The 12,635-nt window shown below is 30.9% G+C and overlaps 2 protein-coding genes across 2 annotated transcripts; one reads left to right on the top strand and one right to left on the bottom strand.

Moving 5' to 3' along the window:
- Window positions 1-5,849: 5,849 nt before the first annotated feature.
- On the bottom strand, window positions 5,850-8,719 carry LOC149897964 (uncharacterized). Its single transcript, XM_090115843.1, has 4 exons — window positions 8,578-8,719; window positions 8,240-8,281; window positions 6,762-6,803; window positions 5,850-6,526 (listed from the first exon to the last, which is right to left on the bottom strand). Exons 1-4 carry the CDS (start codon window positions 8,630-8,632, stop codon window positions 6,303-6,305), a joined length of 363 nt encoding a protein of 120 aa, XP_089971969.1. The 5' UTR covers window positions 8,633-8,719; the 3' UTR covers window positions 5,850-6,302.
- Window positions 8,720-10,259: 1,540 nt separating this feature from the next.
- LOC149897965 (uncharacterized) lies at window positions 10,260-11,226 on the top strand. The gene is made up of 2 exons (XM_090115935.1): window positions 10,260-10,949; window positions 11,180-11,226. The coding sequence occupies exons 1-2, from the start codon at window positions 10,412-10,414 to the stop codon at window positions 11,206-11,208; spliced, it is 567 nt and encodes a 188-aa protein (XP_089972061.1). The 5' UTR covers window positions 10,260-10,411; the 3' UTR covers window positions 11,209-11,226.
- Window positions 11,227-12,635: the final 1,409 nt, after the last annotated feature.

A 12,635-nucleotide genomic window follows, 5' to 3' on the forward strand; every position in this document is an offset into this window, starting at 1 on the left:
TCGTATTTCAAATTATTCTGACTTCCCGCGCTCAGTTCGCGCTTATATATTCAAGCGAATGTATGATCTAGAATTCTCTACGTAGTACTAGAACGACCAATAGCATAAACGATGTCATAGAACATTCGAGAACGCGCTTTATCTACCAATCACAACACATTACGTCATCAAGAGGTGCGGGTCAAAATGTAAAAAGGGATATCGAATGGAACAAATTTCCCATAATATGGGGAAAATTGTTAAATATTTAAGTGTATGTATTAATTTTTCGTTGGTATATAATATATTATTGTTTTTGAATTACTGTTATATACTTTGTTTGGTAAAATAATGAATCTGGAAATATATTTTTTTTATAATTAAAAATATAGTTGAAAAAATACATCTACATTCTACATTATTGCTTTCTACACATAAAAATAAAATGGAACCAAAGGGTGCGTTTCTTATGTTGTCGGTTGCTACCCAAAACCTAAAAGTAGCAGATAGCGCTAGTTTTAAACATCCCTCCCAACTGCAATTTAAACTGTAATATACTTGTAACAGAGAGTGTACATTGTATAAATTATGTTGAAATGTTATCAAATAAAAATAATCAATCAGTTTAAATTATAGTGATACAATATGATAAAATTCAACATTACAAACAAAGTTGAGTTTGAAATTTTTAGTACGGCATCACTATTATTAGTGACACACAATGATAATCCTTGCTAGAACGAGATAGCTTTATGCATTTTTCGTGTGGTAAAAGAGACAAATGATCGTATAATATGAATAGACTGCCAATGTGTGCTACAGGTATTCATGTTCGTAAAAGCTGTACTTTTATGGAACATTCAAGATTTTTCTGGAATTTAAAAAGAGATGGAAACATTGTTTACGCATCGAAAACAAACCATAACTTTGCTTTTATTTATTTTTCTTACTATTTGGCATTGTATATCATTATAAAATTGTTTAAAACATCATATTCATATTATAAACACAGCGGCCTCTATAATTTTGCAATAGAAGTTATTTTCGGCGCATGGGCGCGACCAAGTTATACGAAAATAATGATAGGTATGACTAAACTCCGAGATTGATTTATTTTTAGATATTAGGACATAAATATCTTGGAGACTATAATATGAAATCTTTATAGGTATTCCAAGTATATTTTTAATTTAACTGTAAGTACCTACTTATTAGGTACCTAGGTACCAATTATACAATACAAGTGAATTTAAAAATATTATGTAGGTACCTTACTTGAAAATTTTTAAAATTAATAATCACGCAATAATAGTGGATAAATGTGCATTTTTATTGATTAGATGCAATCTACTTCGTACTGATTTATAACAATTTTATTAAATTTTCTCCAAATTTTTATTTTTTCAAAATTATAAAATGGGATTGTTGTTGACTTTATTACCTACTTTTAGCGTAAATTTTCTTAATATTTATTTAATTTGGAACCTTTATAGATAAGTACATAGGTAGGTAGTAGTTATAAAACCAAATTTAATTTTATTTGGAACTTACAATTTTTTTTATTTAATCCGTACCTAACTACCTAGATAGATTAATTATACCTAGTTAGATACCTAGATAGACAATAAATAAAACACCCACTCAATTTTTTAATATTTTATTTTGTATATTTCAATTTGTAGGTACATACCTATTCATTATTCATTTATAAGATTGCTTTTTGAAGTACCTAGATAACAAGTACTTAAATGCGAATTTTTCTAGAACGTTATTATTTATTTATTTATGCCAACAATTATTTACACCAATACAATAGACATATACAAACACCATATAAATTAACAACAAATCCCTATTTTGATAAAACATAATGCAAGAATTTTATGAAGTTACAATATATTATAAGTAAGTAGGTATCAGCTCCTTTGTATTTTTGTAGCTAACCATGTAAGTATAATGTATTACTTAGAAATTTCTAGACGTCCGGCTATGCTTATAATTTTTATGAATAGTTGAAAGTACATCTAGGGATATGGAAATAATACAGTAAGTATGTACTTAGAAATGAAATATAACATGAATTTTATATACGTTTAATTTTCAAGTAAAAGGACCTATAAACTTTTATTATTATTAATAAATAATAAGAGCGTATGATTGCTGTTTAAAGTCAGTAACAATATTTATTCAATCTTCAGGAATTTACTGGAAAAACAATTAGGTACATTATGTTTTCGTTAATAAGCGATATAAATAAAAAACTAAAGCTTGAATCCCAATTTTTTGAAATCACTATTACTACTACTCGTACATGATTATATTTTAATTCAATGAGGCTTTTAAAATATATTAAAATCACAATATATTTTTTTTTTATATTTTAAAATGCATATTTAAAACTCAAATAAAGTCGTTAAGTATAATATTCGGCAACTTACATCTATTTATTAGTAAAATCATAGGTTTCGTTAAATAAAGCAAAATTTTATTGCGCCCTTTGACATTTAAATCTAGACTTTCTAGAAGCTGCATGTTCTAGTACACCTGCGCGTCGAAGTCTATCGATTTAAAGCGCATTTGCTATAAAGGTCAGACAGGCGCAGTAAGTTTGTCTCGAATATTCGAGATTTCATCTATGATTTCATGCAGCGAATTTAACACAATATGTATAAAACACAATACATACGCTATACACAGATGGGAATGATTCATATTTGTTTGTACAGATTTGGTGTACCAAATGTTTTGTATGGCTATCAAATACAATACCTAAAGTGCTAATTAGCTAAGTAGGTATAGTTAATAGTAACTATATGACTTTTTAAAACATCTATCTCATAATTATTAGTTATTATTATATCTAGTTATACACATTTTTAACATTATGTTATTTAAGATACAGTAACTGATGTTTATTGTAAGTATTTGTTTTTACATTAAGTACTTAATTAAATATAGAAAAATAAACAAATTTTTAAGCGACCTAAAAATATCTGCCAATAATGCTTCTCTGACTAATAGGTAGGTACCTTAAGAGTTCGGCAGACTTTATCTATATTATTTAGATATAACATATATTTTATTATCCCTACTAATGCTGTGCTAATATCAATTACTAGCTGCGCTCCGCGGTTTCACCCGCGTGCGCTCTTGTTGGTTTTAGCGTGATGATAGGTATATAGCCTATGCCCTATAACCTTCCTCGATAAATGGACTATCTATCACCGCAAGAATTTTTCAAATCGGACCAGTAATTCCAGAGATTAGCGCGTTCAAACAAACAAACAAACAAACTCTTCAACTTTATAGTATAATATAATATTAGTTTAAATTCGTAATTTTAGCTCGTACTGAAGTACATCTGCCTGTCGGTTTTTTCGTCACGCCTAAATTACTGAACCGATATGAATGAAATTTGGCACAAATAGTTTCACACTTTCATACCGGTGAAAGGATATAGTTACCTAGGATTAAATAAAATAGGTTTTATTCCATTCTCTTGGTCGTGACCACCTCCTTGGTGTCAGTAGTCAACGTCAGTAGACTGTAGAACCGACGGGTACTGGGTTCGATTCCCGGCGAGTGGGACAAATCATAAAAAAACGAAAAATAATAGGAATGTTAGAATCAACTAAAACGTAAAAAATATTAGTTTTTATAAATTCTATTTTATTTTTATTATTCAGGATAATAAGATAAAATCAAGAAATTATTGCATTGTCACCGCGGACCTTGATAAGAGTACAAAGTTTACGTTATAGTAAGTCAAAATAAAAAAAGAATCGGTTATTGGGTTACAACTTATTACTTACATGCACACATACAGGTGAAGCTATTACGTGTTAAAAATGAAAATGTTTCGTTCTGGCAGGAGCGCAGGACACAGAAGGTTGATCACTAATACTATAAGTCCCTATAAAAAATCGATCAGTGTAACGTAAATGTATGTACGCGTATTTATAATGCATCTACCCCATAGTGACCCCATACATGCCCATACGGGGACAGGGGACTACACACATGACACTTCGTTGTGATGTTTTTGTTTCATTTTTATTCATTACCTACCTCAGTTGTGTATTTTAAAGTAATACTTACGAAGTAACTATTCTCTAATCTGTGGTAATACGCAATAGTTCTTGACGACACAAAAGTAAAATGATTCAGCATCCTAGAGATGACTGCATTATTTATAACATTATTATAGACAAAGAGTCAAAAGGTAATAAGTTACATTGTTTATGAACTGATGAAACTATGTACGATAATTCATAATTATTGTTTATTTCATCAAATCTAACTAACTACAGTAATATTGTACAAAAAGGATTTGTATTTCTGTATTGTATGTTACGAATAAACTCAAAAACTTGAACATACCTACCTGTACTATACTTTCAGACATTTTATTACAATACCACACAGTACAGTATGTAAGTACCTAGGTACTTACCTACCTAAGATCTTGCATAGGTAGGTAGTTACAGCATAAATATAAAAATTACCTATTACGAATGTACATTTTTTGTGATGATAGATACTTTCAGTGATGATACCTACCTCGCTAATTACTAGAATGTACAATAAATTTTGTGATGAAACTTTTCAGTGATAGCGAACTTGTTTTCTGTAGTTCCAAATTATTGCAAGACAGGCATTATACATATACAAAAATATATTGTAAATACATATACCTATCATTCTCATGTATAAACCATATATTCATCAATACATTTGCTTCATGTATGCACGATCCATATATTGTGTATCAGTACAACTTTTTGAAGTGAAAACTTCTTTAGCGGCGTTGGGTATAAACTTTTAAACTCGCGTCAGGACACGTGACGATCGAAAAAGCGTAAAGACGGATGGATATCAAACATGCTCAACGTTAATAATCAAGTTTTCACTTCTGCCGGCACTCCCGGAGTGCAACTTTTTTTTTTTTTATTGACACCTTATATACTTAAAATAATGTATCGATAATTTATGAAACCACGGTAAAAGCATGGTAAAAGTGAAACTTTTTATCACACTATAGACATTTAACTAAAAATTATCGTATTTGTACGATAATTATCGTACGTATCGTGCGTCACGCGACATGCGCTACACAGACCAAAAAGTTTGAGACGATGTAATAAAAGTTTCACTTTAAAAGTTTCACTTTAAAATATATGGTGTCACATATTATATTCTCCATACATTGTAACTACATGATATATTATATATGGTTTTTATGTATTCGGTAATATAGCAGATGATATATTATACTATATATGATATATATATGGATCTCCATATATTAATGAATATTATTATTTAAAATACATGGTTCCATGTAAAGAATAAAGATTAAATAGGTAAACTTTTCAATATAGACAATTTTGCCACCATATTCATCAATTATTTGCAATATATTGTATAATATATTTTTAACGACATATAGTATTTTCATGCGGGTAAAGCTTTAATTTAATTCTAATTAGCTTCTAGTCATAGATAAGTTAAAAATTTTTAATCTATAAGTACCTAGATATAGAAATGTGTGGTTGCGAAATCAACATGTAAAACTTTTGTTAAATTTTTAATAAAATAAAGGATTAAGTATGCAACTTTTTTTAATAGTCATTTTTTTAAATATTATTAATATCACAAAACATTCATACCAGTAATTAATATATTCAGTCTCAAAAGTATTAGAAAATATCTCCTAATTACTCCCTAACAATTCTAAATAATTAGAAAAAAAAGCAGTTTAAAATAGTCAGAAGTATTGAAAAGAATTCAAATTGTATTACCAATGATCTCTAATTCATTTTTTTAATCAGGGAAATGTTGTTTAACAAAAAATCATTATTTTACCTCAAAATATTTATTTATTCCATTACATTAACATTATATTATACATCCATCATACATACATTATATTATACATCCATTATAAATGTACGAACTAATCTAGACAAATGAATGGAGACTGTGGCCATTCAATATTATCCCTGTACCGGCATTCGCCTGTGCCCCGCTTCAGAGTTCAGAGTACAGTGAACAGGAAAACCACAGAAAACCTGATCAAGATACAGGCGGCTCGGAATCGAGCTCTGGCAATTTTTGAAAAAACTGCCAGGGGTCAAATCCAACCTTGGGTGAGCCATTGTACGGATAGCTATAGAGGTAGACGTTGTATTTATCGATAAATCAAATTGATACTGATTGACTTAAAAAATAATATTTTGTTGTCTGTGAAATATTAAATTAGCGAAAAACGCTCATCAATTAATCCTTCGAATTTTTTAATGATATTAGCATTTGGAGGTCGATTAATTTTTGATCCAAACTTCACATCTTGTATAAATCTGGTAGGGTTCGTAGGCGCTAAGTCCAATGTTCCTGGACTTATCAAAAACCAGTATACTAGTTCCTGCATATTGATTGAATATGCAGGACTTAAATACGTTACTATCCATTACTATTTTCTTTCCAGTTATGTTAAAAGCATGTTTTTCACCCAGAAATTTATTGTTTTTTATCTCAGCAAATTCCTCTGAAAAAAATATTTCAAATTCAGAATGTGTCGTTTGTTAAGTTTAAGAAAAAAAAAATGAAAAAAGAAATATATTGCACGCCTCATAAGCGAAGTGCATAAGGTAGTGCTCTACTCTCGCCATACAAAAATTATTTCATTCTAATAAATTTTATTATGGAAATGAGATTATGAGGCGTACACTTTTGGATTTTCTAAACTTTTTTAGATCACTAATTAAAAAGAAACAATTTACCATCACTCAGCGGTGTCGGTTCATCCCCTACAGCTTCAAGCGCTAAAACAAATAGCATGATATTAAAATGAGACATATTGCTGACTTTCAGAGAAACAATAAAGAAAGAAGGATATAATATTTTCGATTACTAATACAAGAAAAAAAAAAACAATTTTCACGGCATTCCTTTTGCCGTGCAAACTCATCCTATATTATTTGAAATATTGAAAACAAAATGAGTTATATTGCTGACTTTTAAAGAAAAAAATTGAGAAATAAGAATATTGCGCTATAAATGTCATGGAAAAACACTAGTTTCAACACATAACATTTTTAAAAGACATTTTGCTTTTTAAACAAATAAAAAAAAAATGGTAAACTCAAATCCACTTATCCACTCTTATCCACGCTTATAATTTAGATAAAAAATATGAAAATATATCATGCAAGCAAACTATTCGTAACGTGATTGGTCAAATATATCATGAGCATGAAAATATACATAATTCCATACCAACATTCACACGCGCGCTTGCGTGCGCAAAACTATAGTATATTCCTAGGGCAGGCGGAAATTCGTACAATGACACGAAGTATTATGTTATCATCAAAATAAAACGATACCTATCGCTCTTCATACACTACTTTATCGTTTACGCAGCGTACCGCTTTTCATGGTACAAGGTGAGGTGAGCGACGCGGTCGCGTCGTTCAGAGATAACAAACTTGTTTTGACATGTCGATGAGGTGCGGATTAGGAAGCACAGCGACACGCATTCACGCATTTCGCTTTGAAATGCTTTGATTAATTTATTATATTATTATTTTTATTAAATTAATTAATTTGCTTTTATTTTAATAAAAAATGTAGATTCTAAAATATAGCAAATTGGAACATAACACAATGCTGAAATAGTAATTACATAGGTACGTACCTAAAAGCTAAAAGTAAATAATTCACTAATTTCATAAGATGTTACTAAAATATTTATTATTATTTTTATTATAAAACACTTAGAAGTTAGAACCTAAGAGCAGAAGTGGTCTAACATTTTTTTTGTTGTAAATTGTGTCATACCTACAGCTTACTGCAAAGTAAGTTAGATATAAATAATCAAGTCAAAGTCAAAGTGTTATGTAATGTAGGTTACTGAAATAAAGATTTTCACTTTCACTTTCACCCTTTAATAATGTTCTCAGGAATCTTAGGTTACACAAAGGTTGGTTACCCCTGTTAGGTCATTGTACGAATTTCCGCCTGCCCTAGGAACGTATACTATAGTCGTTTGTAAATCTATATTGATGTAAATTAGGTTCGTTAACAATACATGCGCAGTACTTTTCTTTTCTGGTTGGACAATTATGGTGCAAAAGATTCAATAGTATTTGTATTTTAATCAATTTTATTATTGAAAATGAGATTGTGAGGCGTACACTTTTGGATATTCTAAACTTTTTATGATCATTAATGAAAAAAAAAAAAAAAAACAATTTACCTTCACTCATCGGCCTCGGTTCATCCTCTACCGCTCGAAGAGCTGAAAAAATAACATGATATTAAAATGAGCTATATTGCTGACTTTCAGAGAAACAATAAAGGAAGAAAAATATATTTTCGATTACTTACTAATGCAAGAAAAATAAAAAAATTTTGCACGGCATTTATTTTGCCGTACAAGAAAGATAGATAGTATATAATTTCATAATGAGTTATATTATTAACTTTTAAAGAAAAAATGAAGAAAGAAGAATATATTTCCGTTAGCAAATGCAATAAAAGAAAAAAATTAAAATAAAAGTTTCGAAATTTTTTTTAAAGACAATAAGTACTTACTTTTGGTTTGGACGGGCGTAACGAGCACAGCAATAACTACTATTATCCCGAACATCTTCGTGGGGCTCCTGAAACTGGAATACGCTTTGCGCTACAATGGGTCGGTTTTTATACGATTTATTATCATTAACATGTACTTACGTATGTGAAGTTTGTTTTCAAATGGAACCACAATTGATAACAGCTTATCATTTGACTGGGACTTTTGGCCTGTGGGCGATTATTTGCTGATCGGTTTTCCCCAAAAAATATGTTTAATATTATAATATTATTAATATTATATTCTTGACAACTAATAAATAAGGATACTATTAAAAAAATTGTTTTTTAATATGGACACATGGACGTATAAAAAAAGACGGACGGTATATCGCCTAAACATTGAGTGAAGCCTAGTAATGGCGGCGAAACATCCATGTGTGTGTGCCATGTTGCCATGGCAACAGCTGTGTTGATGACAATGGCGGCTGTATTTTTTTTATAAATTTTGCCGTAATAATTTTGTCATTAAAACATAAAAGAAATAACTTGCTTCCCTGTGGAATGTAATCCCTTGCGTTTTGTTATTTAAAATTGTACTGTTGCGACACCATTTAACCACGCAAGACGGCATTTTAAATATTTTTTGTGAAACAGTGACGCAGTTAATCAGTCGGTAGTTCACGACGTAATGGCGGCCGACTAGCTTACTATGGTGAGAGAGTGTGCGTGTTTATTGTCTTTACACGATCGCTAGCTTACTATGGTGGCTTCACGTTGTTTGTTCGTAATACGGCGTCCGTCTTTTTTTATACGTCCATGTATGGACACTTATAATGTTTCAACCACCCTAGTAGAAATGCAATCAAGTATCTGGCCAGTAATAGACGGAATAATTATAAATTTTATTTATTAATTTAACATTCCACTAATATAAAAGTTTCCCTTATAAAAGTATTAAGAACTATGAAATAGGTAAGTTTTTAATTTATTTTATGATATTTTTAAATGTAAAACTAAAAACATTAATAATATAAAATAATAAAAATAACGGTTAATTTAAAAAGTGTTTTTGCACGAATTGGCGAATCTGGAAGAACTTCTAGTAAAATTTTTAATAATTCATCTATATAAATGAGTCTCCAGAATATTTGTTTTAAGGGTGCTATTACATATTTTTACAAAAACACGCTGTTTTTCGGTACCATTTTAAATTAAAGCAATTACACGTGAGAACATAGTAATATCTTAATTTAAAGATAATATATTCAGCTCTACGTTCATCTTATAAAAATTGTACGACGTCATACAAAATTGTCGCTGAAATACGATTTTCCCAGCACAATAATCGCATAAAATGCAAAAAAATGGGGTCTAAAACGGTACCATTTTAAGAAAATTAAAAGCCTAATCTATCTTCTTAACTATATCTTATTGAGGGATATATAGTCCTTTATATATGGTGCAATTTTTATGAATCTAAATCAAAATTTTATTTCAATTATTAGCTAAATTAGAAATACTTGTCGATTTCTTCATACATTTTGGTCTCGCGGCCTCGCGGGTCGTCAGACCGCGCCAGGCCTGCGACAGCTTAGTTCCAAAAAAATTCGCCAAGCGCTAGTTTCGCGAGCCTTGTTGGCAGCCATTTTGTATCGCTATTTGTCAAACTCAAATGTGTCAAATTTCAAAATGGCAAACAGTTACCTACTTATTGTGTTACTTATCCACCAAAGAATATACTACTCTCTAACGAGAGTTATCCACAGTACCTACCTAACAGAAAGAAGAAGGCAATGAGATATAATATTATACACAACCAGTGAAAACTGAAAAGAATTTGGCGTTGACCTTAATGAAGGAAAGCCCGAAAGGATATCGGTTGCTCCAAAAAATATTTAATTTGCCCAGTAAACGAACTTTAAATCGTTTGGCTGAAAATATCATTTTCAATGTGGGGCTAAATGACAATATTTTTCGAGTAATAAAGCACAAAACACAGAAATGGGACACAAAGAAGAAACTATGTTCTATTTTGTTTGATGAGGTTGCTTTTACACCTCATCTCACTTATGTTGAGTCCCAAGATGAGATAAGAGGATTTAAAGACTTTGGGTATGGAAGAGTACTAAGATTTTGCGATCATGCCTTGGTATTCATGCTAAAAGGAGTGTGTTCAAACTGGAGACAACCTACATTATTCTTCTTTTGTGAGGGAACAACTGCAGGTGCTACAGTAGTTAGAATTTTAAAGGAAGTGGTCACTAAAGTGTCAGAGTCAGGACTGATACCTTTAGCTCTTGTATGTGACCAGGGCTCGACTTTTAGAACAGCCATAAATATGTTGAAATTGGAGACTGCACGCAAAAGGATTTTAAATGATGAATGCAATGGTGAGTAGATAAAATCTCTTTATGAATGAATAGCCCTTGCATGCACATTGTCTGCTTAGAAGTTGGAAAACACCTGGGATAAAAAGTACCCATCAACATTATATCTTAATATCCATCTGTATGTTAGTACATGTCATATGTCACCTGTGTGCTTATTTTCATCTGTAATCTGACCTGTAATACTTGCATCAAATTAACTTGTTGAACTCAATATACTTTTTTGTTTGCAGATGGAACTATTGAGGTGTCAGGACAATAGTTAAGTGTAGTGTTTGATTTGTCTGCTCACGAAAGACATGCTCTTCAAAGGCCAAGTTGCCACATGGAAGGATATACAAACAGTATTTGATGCTGATTGCCAACTAGGTCACACTAGAATGCATAAAAAGCTGAAAGAGCACCATGTTTATGCAGCAAAAATGAAGAAGATGAAAGTTAGTGTAGCTGCCCAAACTCTGAGTGCAACAACCAGTGGAATGCTTAAATACACTGCATTGTTCAGTAAGTATTTACTCGGTTATCAATATGCATTAAGTATCTAAAAATACTAAAATTATCCTCTGAATCACTCACTCGCTTTACTTTCATTTATTTATTTATGGTCTCCAACTTAATAAACACCATGAATTCACACTATGTAAATACTAAATACAGTAAAAGTTCTTTATTCGCGGGCAATAGGTTCCGTAAATGTGCCGCGAATAGAGAAACCGTGAATATGGAATGGTAATTTGTATGGGGTTATAGGGGATACGTTCCTGGGTGACGAAATAAGGAAGCATATACATAAAGAAATCAGTTTTTTTGAAATTTTTGACCAAACATATATTTATTAATTACCATTTAATTAGGTATTATCTTCAGGTTTAGGCAATGGCTTAGCACTTTTTACTCGTTTTTTAGTCGAGATTATAAATTCGTAGTTATGTAGTTCAGGCGTTTTCTATGGATAACAATTGATTTTTATTTAGGTAAATTCATATATTATGTATATACCGATGTACCGATTTGATCCGCGAATAAAGAATTTTGGGCCGCGAATATAGAAATTAGGTCGCATTTTTTCCACCCGCGAATAGTGAAACCGCGAATGAAGGAAGCGCGAATAAGGAACTTTGACTGTACTTATTAAAGAATTAGGTTCTTAATCATATTTTACAATTTAGTCTTTATGAGTCAATAAGACATTCAATTCAAACTAATGTATGCTTTCTTAAGAGTCTTATAGAATAGAAACAGTAGTTGTTATTTTTGTTTATATTTTTTATGTGTTACTAGTTTTTGCCTGCGTTTATTCTACATATATACCTGCCTCTTGAATCACTTGTACCTATCTATTAACAAAAACCGCATCAAAATCTGTTGCGTAATTTTAATGGTCTAAGGTTCTAAGCACACAGGGACAGACAACGGGAAGCAACTTTGTTTACTACCTATGTAGTGATACTTATCATGTGATACTTATTTAATTATGTAATATTTCAGAAACTACAGCCTCAGGTCAAAATGTCAGTGAGACAATGGCCACAACAGGCGAAGCTGTGGAGTTCATTGACAAGCTATTTGATAGCGTGAACGGTTCTCGAGGAAGCACTGTCCGGGGCAAACTGCGTGGACCTATAAAGCCGAAAACATATCAAATTTTCAGTTTTTGGACAGAAGCCAAACAAATATTGAAAAATATTA

This window comes from Colias eurytheme, chromosome 24 (genome assembly GCF_061535395.1).
Source record: "Colias eurytheme isolate Ceu_HAF_F1 chromosome 24, ilColEury1 Martin Lab GWU primary, whole genome shotgun sequence".
Classification (NCBI taxonomy): Eukaryota; Metazoa; Arthropoda; class Insecta; order Lepidoptera; family Pieridae; genus Colias; species Colias eurytheme.